We start from the raw sequence: 16,935 nt of genomic DNA on the forward strand, positions 1-16,935 counted from the left end.
TTCAGCATTGCACTTTGAAGATGGTCCCTCAGCTCTTTGACAGCTTTGGCTCTTTTTCAGATTAGCAGACGGAGTCTAAGTCTTTATTATTTACAGTATGTATAAACGTTTCTCATTTCTATTCAGACTTCCATATATATTTAATTTCCTTAACTGACTGACATAATAGTAACAACAATGAATACTTTCTAAGCCTTTGTTAGTTGTTTGTGAAGTTTTGTCATCGTGCTCTACGTTTGCTCGCATCCTGTGTATCTCCTGTGGCTAAGCCCCACTTGGCCTTTAGGGCTAGTGACGCCCCACCCACATACTTTGCAAGTGTGGAAAAATTTGAAAGTTGTACAAATAAAAAGGCGGCAACTAATCCACAGTAGGGGAATGCCAAGTATGTCATACCTGAAGTTTATGTATTGGTGAATTTGCTAATCCTCACAGAGCCCACATCAAGAAGCTTCCGTCATCTGATGAAGTGAACGGATTTAAATCTGAATATAGCTAGGTGAGCTGCAGGAGTCGAAGATCCTTGTAAACAAAGTGAGTGATAACATCTTAAAATAATCTTCCTGTGTTCTGTGTGTCATTTCCATTTGAACGATACCCACCAACCACCAAAGAGAATCACTCTTAAATGGATAATTGTGAGCATGACTGTATTTAAGATTGTAAATTATTATTATTTTTCATTTGTGTGATTTATTTTGAAAATCAATTCTCATGCGGATTACTTAAGTGAAACGCAAATAAAATCAAAGTCAATATGCATATTAAATAAATACATTCATATAAAATGCAAAAATATTAAAAGTGATGTGTTTAACATATTATTGGAACCATTTTATAATTGGTAATTAACCAAATAATTGTTGAGCCATGGTACGATATCATTGCCGTAATGTAAAAAAAAGACGACTTGGGAAAAAAATGCCTTTGTGTGAAAAATTAAGTGGCACTTATGTTAAGACAGAACACACTATAAACCTCTGAAATTATCCTTTGTCACTGGTTATTTAAACTTTTTATATCCATTAAGATGTTTTATTCTGACTTATTGTGTATCCATTTTTGTCCTATATTGTTAAAAAAGCTTTTTTTTAGGTGCAGGAGAATTCAAACCAGGGTCCTACTTCCTGTCGCTTGATAATATGGGTGAATTACCCCGGGTCCTGACCAAATGCAACTAAACAGTGGAGGGTGCGGCAATAAGGTAGAGGGTTTAGTTGCTTGTCCAATACTAAATCGGTTACCTTTCTTCGCACCTGTACTGTACCTGAGTGATTCTCCCTCGCCCCTGACTAAAAGTCTCGTCGTCCTCGCAACGAGACTAACCCGTTAAACAAAGTGGTCAGGTTTTGAGGTATGCAGCGCTGCTGCCACGAGGCGCTGTTTAGCACCATTGAGTATCTAGGGCAGGGGTGTCAAAGTCATTTTAGCTCAGGGGCCACAACAGGGAAAATCTATTCCTAGTTGAAAATTCTGAGGAAAAAAATGGTGCGGTTTCAAAAACACCATGAAGAAAACAATGAACTTAGACGTTGCTTCTGTGTTTTTACAAAACCATTAAACTTGAACCACTTCCTGTTTAGAATCCTCATGTTGGCAGTTCACCATTGGAAACATTTGGAAAAGCAATTGAGTGTTTCCTCAAAACACCGCATTGTTTTAATCTGCAACTGTCGCAACACACTCATTTATCATCATTCAAATATTAAAATTATATATAAAAAAACAATTATCAAAATGACACCACAGCCAAAACCAAGGTAACATAACTACAAACTAAACCAATGTGAACATGGAATATTCAAGCATAAAACAAAAGAGAACAAACACAACAAATGTAGAAACACACATTTTTAGAATGGAGTTCAGGGTGCACATTGTGCATTCAACAAATTGCGAGTGCTGCATGGAACTCTAACTAAAACAATTATGGTCACGTTAACTTAAGTCTTTGCATCTTACCGTTTCATTATTGTATCCGTAGAGTAAATAATTTACCATGAAAGAAGGCTTTGTGCGTCGATACTGTCGCCTCCTCAACAGGAGAAACTGACTGTTTGCACCTGCGCGGATTGGAGTAGCGGCAGCCACTCCAGAGACTGCTTAAAGGCCTACTGAAATTAGATTTTCTTATTTAAACGGGGATAGCAGGTCCATTCTATGTGTCACACTTGATCATTTCGCGATATTGCCATATTTTTGCAGAAAGGATTTAGTAGAGAACATCGACAATAAAGTTTGCAACTTTTGGTAGCTAACAGAAAAGCCCTACCTTTACCGGAAGTCGCAGACGATGACGTCACCCGTTGATAGCTTCTCACATCCTCACGTTTTTAATGGGGGCCTCCAACAAAAAGAGTTATTCGGACCGAGAAAACGACAATTTCCCCATTTTATTTGAGCGAGGATGAAAGATTCGTGTTTGAGGATATTGATAGCGACGGACTGGGAAAAAAACCAAAAAACGTGATTGCATTGGGACGGATTCAGATGCTTTTAGACACATTTACTAGGATAATTCTGGGAAATCCCTTATCTTTCTATTGTGTTGCTAGTGTTTTAGTGAGTTTAACAGTACCTGATAGTCGGAAAGGTGTGTGTTGACGCCAGTGTCTGATGGAAGTCGACGGCAGCTGTATGGATGGCACAAGCTCAGCTGATCTCCGGTAAGTGGCGACTTTTTACCACAATTTTCTCACCGAAAATTGCCGGTAGACATGTAGTCGGGATCCATGTTCGCTTGACCGCTCTGATCCATAGTAAAGTTTCACCTCTGGGAATTTTAAACAAGGAATCACCGTGTGTTTGTGTGGCTAAAGGCTAAAGCTTCCCGACTCCATCTTTCTACTTGGACTCCTCCATTATCAATTAAACAAATTGCAAAAGATTCAGCAACACAGATGTCCAAAATACTGTGTAATTACGCGGTTAAAGCAGACGACTTTTAGCTGTGTGTGTGCGCAGCGCTCATATTTCCTAACAGTCCGTGACGTCACGCGTACACGTCAGCATTCTGCGACATTTTCAACAGGACACTTCGCGGGAAATTTAAAATTGCAATTTAGTAAACTAAAAAAGCCCGTATCGGCATGTTTTGCAATGTTAATATTTCATCATTGATATATAAACTATCAGACTGCGTGGTCGGTAGTAGTGGGTTTCAGTAGGCCTGTAAAATCAGTTGAATTGTCATCTTCAAATACTGTCATTTGCGATGTACAGTAGGTCACACTTGAATCCAGTGCACACATTTAGAACAGCAGTTTATTACATTAAAAACATGGAGCTCATATTTATATTTAGCAAACTGATTTTGTCAGGCCGTACGTTTGACACCTCTGAACTAGGATGTCAACAAAATATAGCACTGCCTATTAGAATGTTTACAATAAAACACAACAAGAAATAAACGATAGCGAATATTTAAGAATAATTCCCACTAATTGAGTAATATTTGTTATTCTGATCTACATCTTATCATAATAATGGTATTAGTGACTGTTTCCTTGATTAAAAAAAAGAAAAATATATAAATAATAATGAGCCAGTCTGTTGAACGGCTCTTTGAAAGGATAGGCTTTTCTAGATCCGGCTCCTTTCAAAAAGCCATAAATCCTATCAAAACAAGGTAATAGACAATTTACAGAGATCTGCGTGGCACAAAAGTAATAAAGTGATTTGTTTTGCAGATTAATTTCATCCGAACTGCTGAATTATTTCAAGGTAATGACAGGAAAGTCAATCTTTAAAGCCATCTGTAGTGCACAAAGATGGAAGATGTTGCAAAAAGAAGAAGTACTGATTGCAGAGAGAGTTCTACTGAAATACTTACCCAGGAGTTTTCAGGTATACCTGCCAACATGTGAACATTTTCATCAATCCTTTACTAAAACATTTTTTTTTTGCTTGTAAGTCACAGCTGATCCATTTCTGCCTTTGTAGGTCTATGGATTCTTACATGCTTTCAATAGAAACAAGCCAAGTAAGGTACAGTTTGTTGTTGATCAGTGGCCAGATTTTCAGGTCATCATGTCTCGTCCTGATCGAGAGGTAATTCTGTATCCCAATATAACAACATTATATTATAATATCATCCATCGGTTTCATACGCATTGATGACGATATTTTGTTTCTGTTTTTTTCACATGAAGCAAGAACTTACGTTTGCGCCAGAGACGACAATTTACTGCACGGAAAAGAAGGTTTTGAAAAAAATGCTAATGGAGGAAAACATAATCGACTGGAGCACTTACATTCCCGGAGGTAAGGAACATTCAGTATACAAGAGTTTGGTTATTTTTTGCAAGCCTCGATCCTGCACAACAACAAAAAAAGTATTTGCTACATCAGTGGTTCTCAACCTTTTTTCAGTGATGTACCCGCTGTGAACATTTTTTTAATTCAAGTACCCCCCAATCAGAGCAAAGCATTTTTGGTTGAAAAAAAGAGATAAAGAAGTAAAATACAGCACTATGTCATCAGTTTCTGATTTATTAAATGTGTAAAAAAATATTGCTCATTTGAAGTGGTCTTTCTTTAACTATTTGGAAAAAAAGATATAAAAGTAACTAAAAACGTGTTGAAAAATAAACAAGTGATTCAATTATAAAGATTTCTACACATAGAAGTAATCATCAACTTAAAGTGCCCTCTTTGGGGATTGTAATAGAGATCCATCAGGATTCATGAACTTAATTATAAACATTTCTTCACAAAAAAATAAATCTTTAAAATCAATATTCATGGAAAATGTCCACAAAAAAATCTAGCTGTCAACACTGAATATTGCAGTGTTGCATTTCTTTACACAGTTTATGAACTTACATTCATATTTTTCTGAAGTATTACTCAATAAATATATTTATAAAGGATTTTTGAATTGTTTCTATTTTTAGAATTTTTTTTTTAAATCTCACGTACCCCTCGGCATACCTTCAAGTACCCCCAGGGGTACGCGTACCCCCATTTGAGAACCACTGTGCTACATGTCCCAAAATGCAGCCTGGAGCTCCCACGCATTCACGGGGAGAACATGCAAACTCCACACAGAAAGATCCCAAGCCTGGGGTTGAACCCAGGACTGCAGGACCTTCTTATTGCGAGGCAGACACACTAACCCCTCTGCCACTGTGAAGCCACGTAGTAAATGATACATTTAAAATAACAACAACATAACACAAGGAATGGAGGACACAAACATTAGCAACAGTAGCATAGCAATGTGAGAGTCAGGGCTAACACTGCATTTTGAAAGCAACATCATGCTAGGTTAGCCTTGGTTTTGCAGTAAAACAACATCAAATTCACAGTTCCTGTGTCTGTAGCTGAATGACGGACAGGTCTTACATAGTCTTCCCAACGTGTCCTGGGTCTTCCCTGTGGCCTCCTACCGGTTGGACGTGCCCTAAACACCTCCCTAGGGAGGCTTTCGGGTGGCATCCGGACCAGATGCCCGAACCACCTCATCTGGCTACTCTCGATGTGGAGGAGCAGCAGCTTTAGTTTGAACTCCTCTCAGATGGCAGAGCTTCTGACCCTATCTCTAAGGGAGAGCCCTGCCACCCGGCGGGGGAAACTCATTTCGGCCGCTTGTACCCGTGAGCTTATCCTTTCGGTCATGACCCAAAGCTCATGACCATAGGTGAGGATGGGAACGTAGATCGACCGGTAAATTGAGAGCTTTGCCTTCCGGCTCAGCTCCTTCTTCACCACAACGGATCGATACAACGTCCGCATTACTGAAGACGCCGCACCGATCCGCCTGTCGATCTCACGATCCACTCTTCCCCCACTCGTGAACAAGACTCCTAGGTACTTGAACTCCTCCACTTGGGGCATGGTCTCCTCCCCAACCCGGAGATGGCATTCCACCCTTTTCCGGGCGAGAACCATGGACTCGGACTTGGAGGTGTTGATTCTCATTCCGGTCGCTTCACACTCGGCTGCGAACCGATCCAGTTAAAGCTGAAGATCCCGGTCAGATGAAGCCATCAGGAGCACATCATCTGCAAAAAGTAGAGACCTAATCCTGCGGTCACCAAACCGGAACCCCTCAATGCCTTGACTGCACCTAGGAATTGAACAGAATTAGTGACAAAGGACAGCCTTGGCGGAGTCCAAGCCTCACTGCAAATGTGTTCGACTTACTGCCGGCAATGCGGACCAAGCTCTGGCACTGATCGTACAGGGAGTGGACCGCCACAATAAGACAATCCGATACCCCATACTCTCTGAGCACTCCCCACAGGACTTCCCGAGGGACACGGTCGAATGCCTTCTCCAAGTCCACAAAGCACATGTAGACTGATTGGGCAAACTCCCATGCACCCTCAAGAAACCCTGCCGAGAGTATAGAGCTGGTCCACAGTTCCACGACCAGGACAAAAACCACACTGTTCCTCCTGAATCCGAGGTTCGACTATCCGGCGTAGCCTTCTCTCCAGTACACCAGAATAAATCTTACAGGGAATGGTTAGGGATTGTGATCCCACGATAGTTGGAACACACCCTCCGGTCCCCCTCCTTAAAGAGAGGAACCACCACCCTGGTCTGCCAATCCAGAAGTACCGCCCCCGATGTCCACGCGATGCTGCAGAGTCTTGTCAACCAAGACAGCCCCACAGCATCCAGGGCTTTAAGGAACTCTGGGCGGACCTCATCCAGCCCTGGGGCCTTGCCACCGACGAGCTTTTTAACTACCTCAGCGACCTCAGCCCCAGAAATAGGAGAGTCCACCACAGATTACCCAGGCACTGCTTCCTCATAGGAAGACGTGTTGGTGGGATTGAGGAGGTCTTCGAAGTATTCCTTCCACCTATCCACAACATCCGCAGTTGAGGTCAGCAGAACTCCATCCGCACCATACACGGTGTTGATAGTGCACTGCTTCCCCTTCCTGAGGCGGCGGACGGTGGTCCAGAATAGCTTCGAAGCCGTCCGGAAGTCGTTTTCCATGGCTTCCCCGAACTCCTCCCATGTCCAAGTTTTTGCCTCCGCGACCGCTGAAGCTGCATACCGCTTGGCCTGTCGGTACCTGTTCACTGCCTCCGGAGTCCTATGAGCCAAAAGGACCCGATAGGACTCCTTCTTCAGCTTGACGGCATCCCTCACCGCTGGTGTCCACCAAGGGGTTTTAGGATTGCCGCCCCGACAAGCACCAACTACCTTGCGGCCACAGCTCCCATCAGCCACCTTGAAAATAGAGGTGCGGAACATGGTCCACTCGGACTCAATGTCCAGCACCTCCCTTGTGACATGTTCAAAGTTCTTCCGGAGGTGGGAATTGAAACTTTCTCTGACAGGAGACTCTGCCAGACGTTCCCAGCAGACCCTCACAATGCGTTTGGGCCTCCCACGTCTGTCCGGCATCCTCCCCCACCATCGCAGCCATCTCACCACCAGGTGGTGATCGGTAGGAAGCTCCGCCCCTCTCTTCACCCAAGTGCCGCAAATCCGATGAGACAACTACAAAGTCGATCATAGAACTGCGGCCTAGGGTGTCCTGGTGCCAAGTGCACATATGGACACCCTTATATTTGAACATGGTGTTTGTTATGGACAAACTGTGACGAGCACAAAAGTCCAATAACAAAACACCACTCGGGTTCAGATCCAGGCGGCCATTCTTCCCAATCACGCCTCTCCAGGTTTCACTGTCGTTGCCAACGTGAGCGTTGAAGTCCCCCAGTAGGACAAGGGAATCACCCGGGGGAGCACTTTCCAGTACTCCCTCGAGTGCTCCCAAAAAGGGTGGGAACTCTGAACTGCTGTTTGGTGCGTAAGTACAAACAACAGTCAGGACCCGTCCCCCCCACCCGAAGGCGGAGGGAGGCTACCCTTTCGTCCACCGCGTTAAACTCCAACGTGCAGGCTTTGAGCCGGGGGGCAACAAGAATTGCCACCCCAGCCCGTCGCCTCTCACTGCCGGCAACGCCAGAGTGGAAGAGGGTCCAGTCCCTCTCGAGAGAAGTGGTTCCAGAGCCCTTGCTGTGCGTCGAAGTGAGTCCGACTATATCCAGCCGGAACTTCTGGACTTCGTGCACTAGCTCAGGCTCTTTACCGACCAGTGAGGTGACGTTCCACGTCCCAAGAGCTAGCTTCTGTAGCCGAGGATGGGACCGCCAAGTGCCCTGCCTTCGGCTGCTGCCCAGCTCACATTGCACCCGACCTCTATGGCCCCTGCTATGGGTGGTGAGCCCATTGGAGGGGTGACCCACGTTGCCTCTTCGGGCTGTGCCCGGCCGGGCCCCATGGGAACAGGCCTGACCACCAGGCGCTCGCCATCGTGCCCCACCTCCGGGCCTGGCTCCAGAGGGAGGCCCCGGTGACCCGCATCCGGGCGAGGGAAATTTGAGTCCATGTTTTTTCTTCTTCATAAAGGTCTTCGAGCTGCTCTTTGTCTGATCCCTCACCTGGAACCTGTTTGCCTTGGGAGACCCTACCAGGGGGCATAAAGCCCCTGGACAACATAGCTCCTAGGATCATTGGGACACGCAAACGCCTCTACCACGATAAGGTGGCAGCTCAGAGAGGAGTCACACCATCAACAAAGTACTATCCATCTATCTATCTATCCGCCCGTCCGTCCGTCCATACATCTATCCATCTATCCATCTATCCATCTATCCATCTATCCATCTATCTATCTATCTATCTATCTATCTATCTATCTATCTATCTATCTATCTATCTATCTATCTATCTATCTATCTATCTATCTATCTATCTATCCATCCATCCATCCATCTATCTATCTATCTATCTATCTATCCATTATAACATTTTAATATTTAAATATTTGTATTATTTTAAGCATATGCGACACAATAATTTCAAAAATGCATCGCGTTTGCCATGTTTTTCTTTTTTTTTTGGACAGGACAAAAAAGAAGTATTGTAGCATGCTACAATTCCCTGAGGATAGCTTCCTCTGTATCTTAGCTGCAATTTATTATAACAGGCCAAGAGCATAATACTACTTGCTTGACGGTAGACTTGGTGTTCTTGGGATTAAAGGCCTCACCTTTTCTCCTCCAAACATATTGCTGGGTATTGTGGCCAAACAGCTCAATGTGTGTTTCATCTGACCACAGAACTTTCCTCTAGAAGATCTTATCTTTGTCCATGTGATGTCAGTTGAAACAAAAATGTTTCATTCAAAAATTTCAGGTTAATTTTATACTTTGCAAACTCATCCCGCGGGCCGGATAAAACCTGTTCGCGGGCCAGATCCGGCCCTTGGGCCGCACGTTTGACACCACTGCTGTAGTATGTACAGTAATGTCTTAAATGTACGTAAAACATCATTATTCTCTCTGAACTGTCTAAATTCCAGCATCAACGCTTACTAGATGTACATTTTATTGCAGGGTGTAATGTTTCTTTCACGTCCATGCTCAGCGAAGTTTCAACCAACAGAAAAGTTAGCTACAGACGCCTGGCAGTGACACATTCTATGTATCTGCCAAACAGTAGCTTTCTGCTTAAACCAACATTTGGCAGGTTAGTTGATTACAAAAACACTCAACATATTTAGTGTTTGTTTATTTATTAACAAGATACCACTGCAACATTTTCGTCTTTGTTTCTACAGTGAGGTTGAATCCAAGATTTCCTCTCTCAATCTCTCCCATGTTGACCTGGTGAATCGAACCTGGAAGTATGGCGGGGATGAACGTGGATACAACTATATTACGTTTCTCATCAGCAATTTCCCATCATACTGCATCACTGATGATCAGGGTCAGCCAGTATCCTGGATTCTGGTGTATGACTACTTGGCAATTGGGCTTATGTATACGCTGCCCAAGTATAGACAAAAAGGCTATGCCACAGTGTTGGCCCACGCCATGGCCCGAAAACTCCTTGCTGACGGTTACCCAGTGTACTGCCACATTGAGGAGGCGAATATTCAATCCAAAAAGATTTTTAAAAACTTGGGATTTACTGAGGATCCTTCATATAGAGATGTGTGGTTTGAGTACAACATCTAACATGTTTGTCGTGCATAGAAGCTAACACATAATCACTCTTCTGATGCAATTTACACAATAATATCATGTGTTGTGGCAGGCACTAGGACCATGCTCACACTCAGCAGAATGGGTGTGGTTTATCTCTTCTTGGAGTACTTAAAAGTGCATATTGTGTTGCGTTGTTTCATTCTCATGGTGGCAGTCTATCAATAAAGACCTGAAAGAAACAACATTGTGTTCCTTGCATTTGCCACATTGGTGCACGCAGAACAGGGCATTGTGTCTTCATCGGCCATGTCGCCCCAACTCCAGCAACCTGCATTCCCCGCGGGGACAAAGCTTCCGGCGTTCTGGCAGAGCGACCCGACATCATGGTTCCAGCATATCGAGGCTCTTTTCCACCTGTGTGGAATCGCCGGCGACGACTTCCGGTATTACTTGTTCGTAACAGCCCTCGACCAGGCGACCACTCGCCGCGCTATGCAGCTATTGCAAACCCCTCCACAGAGCGGCAAGTACGCCGCCCTCAAGAATCTTCTGCTTCGGAGATTTACTCTGACGCTGAAAGGGCAGATAGACTTCTTTCCCTGCCGGGTTTGGGCGATAGCACCGCCGTGGATTTAATCGACAGTATGTTGTCGCTGCTGGGCTCCGAGGAGAGCGGGTTCATTTTCCCGCATCTTTTCTTGAAACAGCTTCCACCTGCGGCCCGTGCGGTTCTAGATAACTCCACTTCTCTGGCCTCCAGCGATTACCAGGGCTTGGCTGAAGAAGCTGACCGGGTGCTTCTGGCTTCCAGACGGTTTTCCGTGCAGAGCGTAGAAGCGCCCCCGCTGCAGACGATGGAGAAAGTGGACCCAGCGGTAGTGGCGGGAGTCGCTACCCGGAAAAGGCGCAAAGCAAGCCAGTGCTTCTTCCATCAACGTTTTGGCGCCAAAGCTTGACGGTGTGTTCCTCCATGCTTCTTCACGGCCCCGGGAAACTCGAACGCCGGCGTTCAGTAGCGGCTGTGGGCGCCGGCGAAGCAACCAAGCTGCTTTTCATCGCTGACTCATTATCAAGGAGACGTTTCCTGGTGGACTCCGGTTCGCAAGTCAGCCTGCTACTTGCCACAGACGGGGACAAGGCGACTAGTGGCTGCGGGCCGCTGCTGAATGCTGCCAACGGCTCGTCAATCGACACTTTGGGCTCCAGGTTGGTGACTGTGGGCTTCCATGGACACAATTTCCAGTGGGATTTTGTCATCGTCGCCATCGCGGTCGCCATTATTGGAGCGGATTTTCTGTGTGCTAATGGACTGCTTGTTGATGTTGCTAACCGCCGATTGATTGATTGATTTTCAACTTTTACATGTAAGGCGGGGGGACTTGGACCGTTAACACACGCTAATTATTTTGTATCTGGTGACGTTTTTCAGCGTTTGGTGGGCGGATTTTCCGTCATTAATCACTCCCGCTTTTCCCACCGCGGACACTAAACACGGTGTTGAACATTTCATTCTCACGGTGGGCCCACCGGTTTTTGCGCGCGCGCGCCGTCTTGACGCGGCTAAATCGACCATTGCTAAAGAGGAGTTCGCTACAATGGAGCGTTTAGGCATCGTTAGGCGCGTTAACATCACAACGCACGACCGATACCCTATTCCGCACATCCAGGACTTTTCAGCGCGCCTGGCTGGTGCCGCCATTTTTTCCAAGGTTTACCTAGTTCGCGGTTATCACCAGGTCCTGGTGCGTGCCGAGGACGTGCCAAAGACCGCAGTATTAACCTCGCTTGGGCTTTTTGAGTTCTTGCGTATGCCTTTTGGCCTGAAGGGGGCAGCACAAACCTTTCAAAGATTAATGGACTCTGTGTTGCGCGGGCTCGATTTTGTGTATGTTTATCTTGACGACATTTTGGTGGCGAGTCCTTCAGCTGAGGAGCACCAGTCACACCTAACACAGGTGATCAAACGTCTTGACGAGCACGGTCTGGTGGGCGGGCACTAGGACCATGCTCACACTCAGCAGAATGGGTGTGGTTTATGTCTTCTTGGACACACTTAAAAGTGCATATTGTGTAGCATTGTTTCATTGTCATGTTGGCAGCATGGCCGGCTCTACGGAGGGGCAAGAGGGGGCAGAGCCCCCTTAAATAAATGTCTTGCCCCCTCAAATCAAAATTTGAGAAAGCAAATTTGAATAAACTCACAAAATTACTACATTACAAGTTGACAAAATTATCTGCACTAGCGGAAAAATCCACCGAAAAAGGGAGACACACGATCCCTCCCTCCGCTGTGCGTGTATTCCACATTCCACAGGCTGCGCAGCAGACACACACCCGCACACACACCTCAGCCCTCAGCAAACATACAATCACTGTTGCAGTATGAAAGTAAAAGAAAAGGAAAAGTTGTCTACATTTATCATATACTTGTTAGGATGGGTGTATTTGTGTAGTCTTATCTGTCATAAACACGTTTATCGTAGCGGACTTTCGGTGCTACGGAGTTCCTTTTTTTTTTTTTTTTTTTTTTACAACTTGACGAGAGCAGTGACAACGGAGGCTCTGACTAGCAGTGGTTTGGAAGGAAGAGAGCCTCCACTGTCCCTGTAACAAGCTACAAGTCATTTATGATGCTGTTAATGACGGTAAAAATGAAACATAAGGTATATATCCTGCTTAGCAGTCTTCTTCTGCTGTCCTCTGTTCAGAGTGGAGTCCCTAGCAACGGCCCGTTTTGCTTAGCAACGGTCTGGCAATCGACTGCTGGAATTCTTTTTCTGTTGTTTTTCTTGTAATTCTACATAGTCAACCTTTAATGTTTCAATCTACATTTTGTAATAAACAAATTATAAGTTTCATTTGACCAAGACACCTAAAAACAAAAACACAGCCGTTTTCATCAATTTACAAACAAGTGTGCAACACACATACATTGGAGTGAATGAATTTTGTGCCCAGATGAGTGCCCACGTCCACTGCATGTGACAAACTGAAGACAAGTGACCTGTGTCTGACAGACCCCTACGTAAAGCCCCGCCCCAGGCTGTAGTCCTGTACTGTTGTTGTTTTTCTTCATGTAATCACAGCGGGTTTTTTCTGTTGTTGTTCAAGCTTACTTATTTTCTGCTCCAGCTTCCAGCAGCTCACAAAGAGAAAGTTAATGCTCTGTAATGCATCCATTTTTCAGAGCATTTAAAAAGTGTAGTCCTGCTCCTGCATGTAGTAGTAGCAATGATAGTTTGAGATTCTTTTTTATCATTATTCATCAGACTACCTTTTAGTTTTGTAAATATTGACTGTAGTGTGTGAAGTCCTACTTTGGGTCAAAATTTATTTGAGCGTTATGCCATCCAGTTAGGATAAATTTTATGTTGTTGGTTGATAAAATTTGGATGAAGGATGTTTTATTTTATTTTATTCATTTATTTTTATTTTTATTTTTCAGTTTCCCCCCCTGAGGGATTGCCACCTTATTGTGGTCAGGGGGTTTGCGTGCCTCAGTAACCGTAAGAGCTATAACAGCAGGAGCTTAGTCTTCAGGTGGGACACCCAAGTTGGACATGTCTGAAGGTAGAGGCCTGACAAAGTGCAATCCACTACTTCAGGTTGGGGTTGGACACATAGCTAAAGAGCCATTTTAATGAAAAAAGCATCGTTACTATAAGCACAGAAAAAAAAAGTGCTGGAGCATGATGTGTACACATGATGCCCCCTTCACATTTCTGACTGCCCCCTCATATAAGCATGCCTAGAACCGCCCCTGGTTGGCAGTCTTACAATAAAGACCTGAAAGAAACAATGCTGTGTTTCTTGCATTTGCCTCAGTGTAGCATTTCCAATTTCTGCAAGATCACTTTTCAGTGGTTTCCTGAATTGTGGTGAACTTTGTGTTGATATAATAAATAGTCACGGCCAATCCAGAAAGACATTTATGTCCTGATTTACTAAAGGTTTGCGTGTACTATAACGTGCAAACCTGATAGCACACGCAAAACCAATCTATTAAAAGTGTGCAAAGTGGATTGCGTGTGATAAGTGAGCTGAATAAGGCATGCTTTCCTTTTTGTGTCTCTGTCTTCATTAATATGCAAAACATTTGCTGATCATAAAAACGCCCACAATACAGGGCGTCCCGTCATTATGCCCGTGTGGGGTTTTTTCTCTCGCTGGCTTGGGGTCTGGCCATCCGCTGCTTCTCTCGCTGTCCTCTGCCGAGCGCGTCTGTCGCGGCCTGCTGCTGGCTCTTCCGGGAGACGCGGTGGGCCGGGCTCTGGGGCTCCCGTCGCTGGACGGCCTGGCTGCATGGGGCCGGTGGTCCCTGGTTCCCCGGGCGCCACACCTGCTGTTTGGGTTGGGCTCTCTGGGCGGCTGGGGCCGCACTCTGGCTCCCACGCACACTGGGAGTCAAATATACTGTACATACAAACACACATATACTCACGTACACACACCGTTACTCATACATACAAACGTCCATACATTGGTACCTACGATCCCACATATATACACAAATACATTACATACCTACATATTCCAAGTTCATCCAGCTACAGGCACATTCACGGTACTAACATACATATACTGTACATATACATTCACGGTACTAACATACATATACTGTACATATACATTCACTGTACAAACATTCATATACACATTATGTTCATATACAAGTACATATACATACATACACCCATGCACATAATCACATTTCATCAAACATATATCAACGTTGTTGCCCTAGAGTAAACTGGGTAACACAAGGCATATTGACAAAGCTTAACCTATTGTTACTATAACAATCTACAAGATTAATACAGGTTGCCTCTCTCTCTTCCCCTCCATCTTTCGGTATTCCTTTTTTTATTTTTTTATTTTTATGTTATTTTTTAAATCTTTCTAGTTATTTTGTATACGTATTGTTGCATTTGAACAACTGTATTATTGATAATAGAGGTAAACTATTGGTATTGTTCATAATCAATAGCGCTTTTTCTATTGGTATTTGTATTTCTCCAGTTGTTGTGTAAAAATGCTCATTGTCATTATTTTATTATTAATTATTACACTAAATGCTTCTTTGCTATCACTTTTACGATCATTTTTGTACATATCGTATGTGCTGGTGTTCTATTGTTGTTGTTGTTTTTGTTGTGTTTGTTGTTGTTGTTTTTGTCTCTCTGTCTAATCCCCTTCTCGTCCCCACAATTTCCCTCTCTGTCTTCCTTTTTTTCTCTTTCCATCGCCTCCTGCTCCGGCCCGGCTGCACCAAATAATAATATAAATACATTTAATAAAGTCAAATTCAAATAAGGCAACAAGAGAAGTATCCTACACTTCTCCTTTGTGAAGTAAATCTGAACAGCCAATATGGGCATCTACATCAACTATATGATTTGCCTGAGAAGCTGGACAGGACAAAAAAAAAAAAAAAAATTCTGCTGCTGGTGTGCCTTGAGATTTTTTCTATGAAAAAAAATGTGCCTTGTCTCAGAATAGGTTGAACAACACTGCCGTTTTGAACCGATACGGTACGCGGTTTCTTCCGTGTCTTCCTATTTGTCCCATGCGTCTGTCACGCACACACACACGTGAACACTGAATTCAACAATAATGACCAAAATAAAAACTAAGCGGACCCCAGAGTGTGGATCTACGTGATACATCTGCTTCGCTCTCCTCAGTGTCAAATCCTCTCCGACCGCGTCTACAGCAGATACTCCACCGCCTCCTCAACCTCAAAACAGAAAACACTTGCAAAAATATGCACTTTTTCTCCTTTTTTTCTTTTCATTTGGATTCAAACCAAAAAAAGGGTTTCATTGTACTATAGTTCTCTTAAAGTATCCCCAGACAGGCTTTGTTACAGCACTTTATATGCATATAATACAGTATATGCTCAAATTCAGTCCATACAGCCTTTAACATGTGGACACACAAGTGTTTAATTTGTTTCTTCTTAAAGTAAAAGTGTCCCCAATTGTTACATTTACAGCCCTTTATACACTTACATTTCATTTAAGTATTGTCCTCTTTCAGTAAAGGTGTCCCCAGACAGGCTTTGTTTAATTTACTGCACTTTTTATGTATAGAATACAGTAGGCCAGGCCTATATGCTCCAGTTCAGGCTAGATACGATACATGGACTTAATCATTTATCTAAACATGTATATACATGTTCAAGTGTATCATTTAGTTTGTTGGGTGTTAAACTGCAAAAGTTTGTTTAATTTACAGCATTTTAGCAATGTTCATTGCTAATAAAGCACTTTAAACTTTAAGTATGACTAAATGCTTTCTTGACTTGCCTTCCTTACCGACTATCAAGTGACCCCAGGGCCCAGAGGCTAATATGACATGTGAAATAATGTCAATTAAACCAAAGTTTTTTTTTTTTCAATATACAAGGTACACATGTTTCTATTTATTTCAGGGTTTTGGGGAGCCAAACCCTCAAATTTCTTTCGGCCGTGCAGTTTCGAGTGTTCCTTATTTCCTGTTCTGAAAGGTGGCAACCCTATATATTCTACACATCTTTTAACGTGACACAAATATACATGGTACGCGCATCTGGTAAGTTGTACAAAAATACATTTAATATTAACAGAGAATATACATGTTTATCCATCCATCCATTTACTACCGCTTATTCCCTGCCATGCAGACTTCGTAGTTTTTCCTTTATTTTCATACAAGAGAATCATAAAGGAATCAGCGAATATAAAAAGCATGGGTGCCTACCTGGCAAAGCTACACTATCAACTTGAACACCGCTTCGTCACATACGAATGAATGGACATTTTATCAAGGACGATACCATACGCCCAACACACCCAGAGACGCAAAAATCGAAGACATGGAGAAATGTAAGCAAAAGGCCAGAACTTTGTCTCTACCGACCGATGTTCAGTGGGATTTGATGGTTTTAAATGTTATTCACATGTCTAAAACAACACTGTCTGACATATTTTAA

The 16,935-nt window shown here is 43.6% G+C and overlaps 1 protein-coding gene across 3 annotated transcripts; it reads left to right on the forward strand.

Moving 5' to 3' along the window:
• Positions 1-352: 352 nt before the first annotated feature.
• LOC133559131 (glycine N-acyltransferase-like protein 3) lies at positions 353-10,204 on the forward strand. Of its 3 annotated transcripts, none has more exons than XM_061910557.1 (7): positions 353-534; positions 1,085-1,204; positions 3,690-3,846; positions 3,943-4,050; positions 4,152-4,263; positions 9,369-9,501; positions 9,593-10,204. In XM_061910557.1, the coding sequence occupies exons 3-7, from the start codon at positions 3,727-3,729 to the stop codon at positions 9,990-9,992; spliced, it is 873 nt and encodes a 290-aa protein (XP_061766541.1). In that variant the 5' UTR covers positions 353-534; positions 1,085-1,204; positions 3,690-3,726; the 3' UTR covers positions 9,993-10,204. The 3 variants fall into 3 exon arrangements, with proteins under 3 accessions (XP_061766541.1, XP_061766542.1, XP_061766539.1); XM_061910558.1 differs by having other exon boundaries at positions 1,096-1,204; XM_061910555.1 differs by lacking the exon at positions 1,085-1,204.
• Positions 10,205-16,935: the final 6,731 nt, after the last annotated feature.

This window comes from Nerophis ophidion, linkage group LG09 (assembly GCF_033978795.1).
Source record: "Nerophis ophidion isolate RoL-2023_Sa linkage group LG09, RoL_Noph_v1.0, whole genome shotgun sequence".
Taxonomy (NCBI): domain Eukaryota; kingdom Metazoa; phylum Chordata; class Actinopteri; order Syngnathiformes; family Syngnathidae; genus Nerophis; species Nerophis ophidion.